Here is a 1434-nt window from a genome sequence, read left to right as displayed (position 1 = left end):
AGTTTCCCATCTTAGTACAATATCCGCCAATGTATCCTAAGATGCAGGTGACTGAGCTGAACAACTTCAGCTACAATGGTGCGAATGACTTCCAAAGGAAACGGAATACAGACACTTTGGTAACCATATTGTTCTTTGCCCGGATACGTACTTGCCAATCAGTGTCAAGCTTGGCGTGATACTTGTGCCGGTAGAATAGTTAGTACCTGGATTTATCAAAGGTCTAGAGATAGGATAAACGTAGTGTATGTGGGGAATCGATGTGTCTTATGGCTTCAGACCGTAAGCCAATCTTTCTAATTGCTGTATCTACACACTATTTATTCTATAATGTATTTGCTTAAGGTTCCTCATCTAGGGCTGGAAATCTTGTCTTGTGTAGGAATGGTGCTTCTAATGTAGTACCAACAACGGCTTGGTTCACTTTGCTGTTCACCTGCAAGCTGAATATGTCTGGCCGTGAATAGTGTCTGACACAATTGACTGTTTGCTTAGCAACATAGATGTTGTTAAAGTCAAGCTCGTGGTATAACAGACCCTGCTACTTCGGGTCTATAGGCTTTGTTAAACCCCTTCTATTGGGTCTAATAACGACTAAAAATCCACCACCGATAACGGCGGTATGTAGCGCATCAACATCCTCAGGAGCTGCTTTAGACCTAAGCCTATTAGCTTTCAGACCTTTCTTAGTCTGCACTTAAGAAGGTAGAAGCATAAATATACCCCCTTTGACTGCGTATACATGCGACGCCATTTAACAAGACTTGACAGAATTAAAGAAAGGCATGTCTCTAATCACAGGGAATAGACATAGCCAAGACGCTATATAGATTTATTCACCTTAGAAGAAAGTGTTATACTTTAAGAAGGGCTATAGATGCTCGAAACACTAAAGCGCTCCAATGCGACCTAAGGTCGTCTATATAACGTTGCAACTATAGTTGCCTAACTATAAAACAACATTGTTAGCATTTTATAATTTTCTCTAATGTTAGACATACTCTATTGCTAAAGACAGTCCTCTTATATCCTATAGGCTTTAATTTTCGCTAATATAGTAGAATTGCGCTACTAGTATTAATAAAGGTTTAAGACATATATAGACTCTCTTAGTCTTGCTTAGAATAGTAAAGTATAACTATAATATTTGCTGCATAAGCTGCGTTTTAGATTCGGAATATATAGTTTAAGTCTACCTTAATAGAGTTCTAATAATATTGCAAGGTATACCTAGACGCAGCTTTCTTATTATATGCAAAGATATATATTAGATAGCCTAGAATCTAAAGCTTAGGAAATGCAATTAACTTAGCCCTGCTCCCTCTAGCTTCTGCAATTAACTTGCAGGTATGCTTAATAGTAGCTTTAATATTAAACCTATATCTCTTAGTTAATATTCTTAAACTTCTAATATCTTATAGTAATATAGGTATA

At 37.2% G+C, this 1434-nt stretch overlaps 1 protein-coding gene across 1 annotated transcript; it reads right to left on the bottom strand.

Moving 5' to 3' along the window:
* Positions 1–340: 340 nt before the first annotated feature.
* Positions 341–541, bottom strand: C7974DRAFT_304941 (uncharacterized protein; the record flags this gene model as incomplete). Its single annotated transcript, XM_046137998.1, has 1 exon — positions 341–541. A coding segment is annotated over one exon (201 nt), but the record flags the coding sequence as incomplete, so codon positions are not given.
* Positions 542–1434: the final 893 nt, after the last annotated feature.

Source organism: Boeremia exigua, assembly GCF_020726555.1.
Source record: "Boeremia exigua strain MPI-SDFR-AT-0100 chromosome Unknown C7974scaffold_3, whole genome shotgun sequence".
In the NCBI taxonomy this organism is placed as follows: Eukaryota; Fungi; Ascomycota; class Dothideomycetes; order Pleosporales; family Didymellaceae; genus Boeremia; species Boeremia exigua.
The sequence above is the reverse complement of the archived record's forward strand: the minus strand, read 5'-3'. Positions and strand labels throughout refer to the sequence as shown.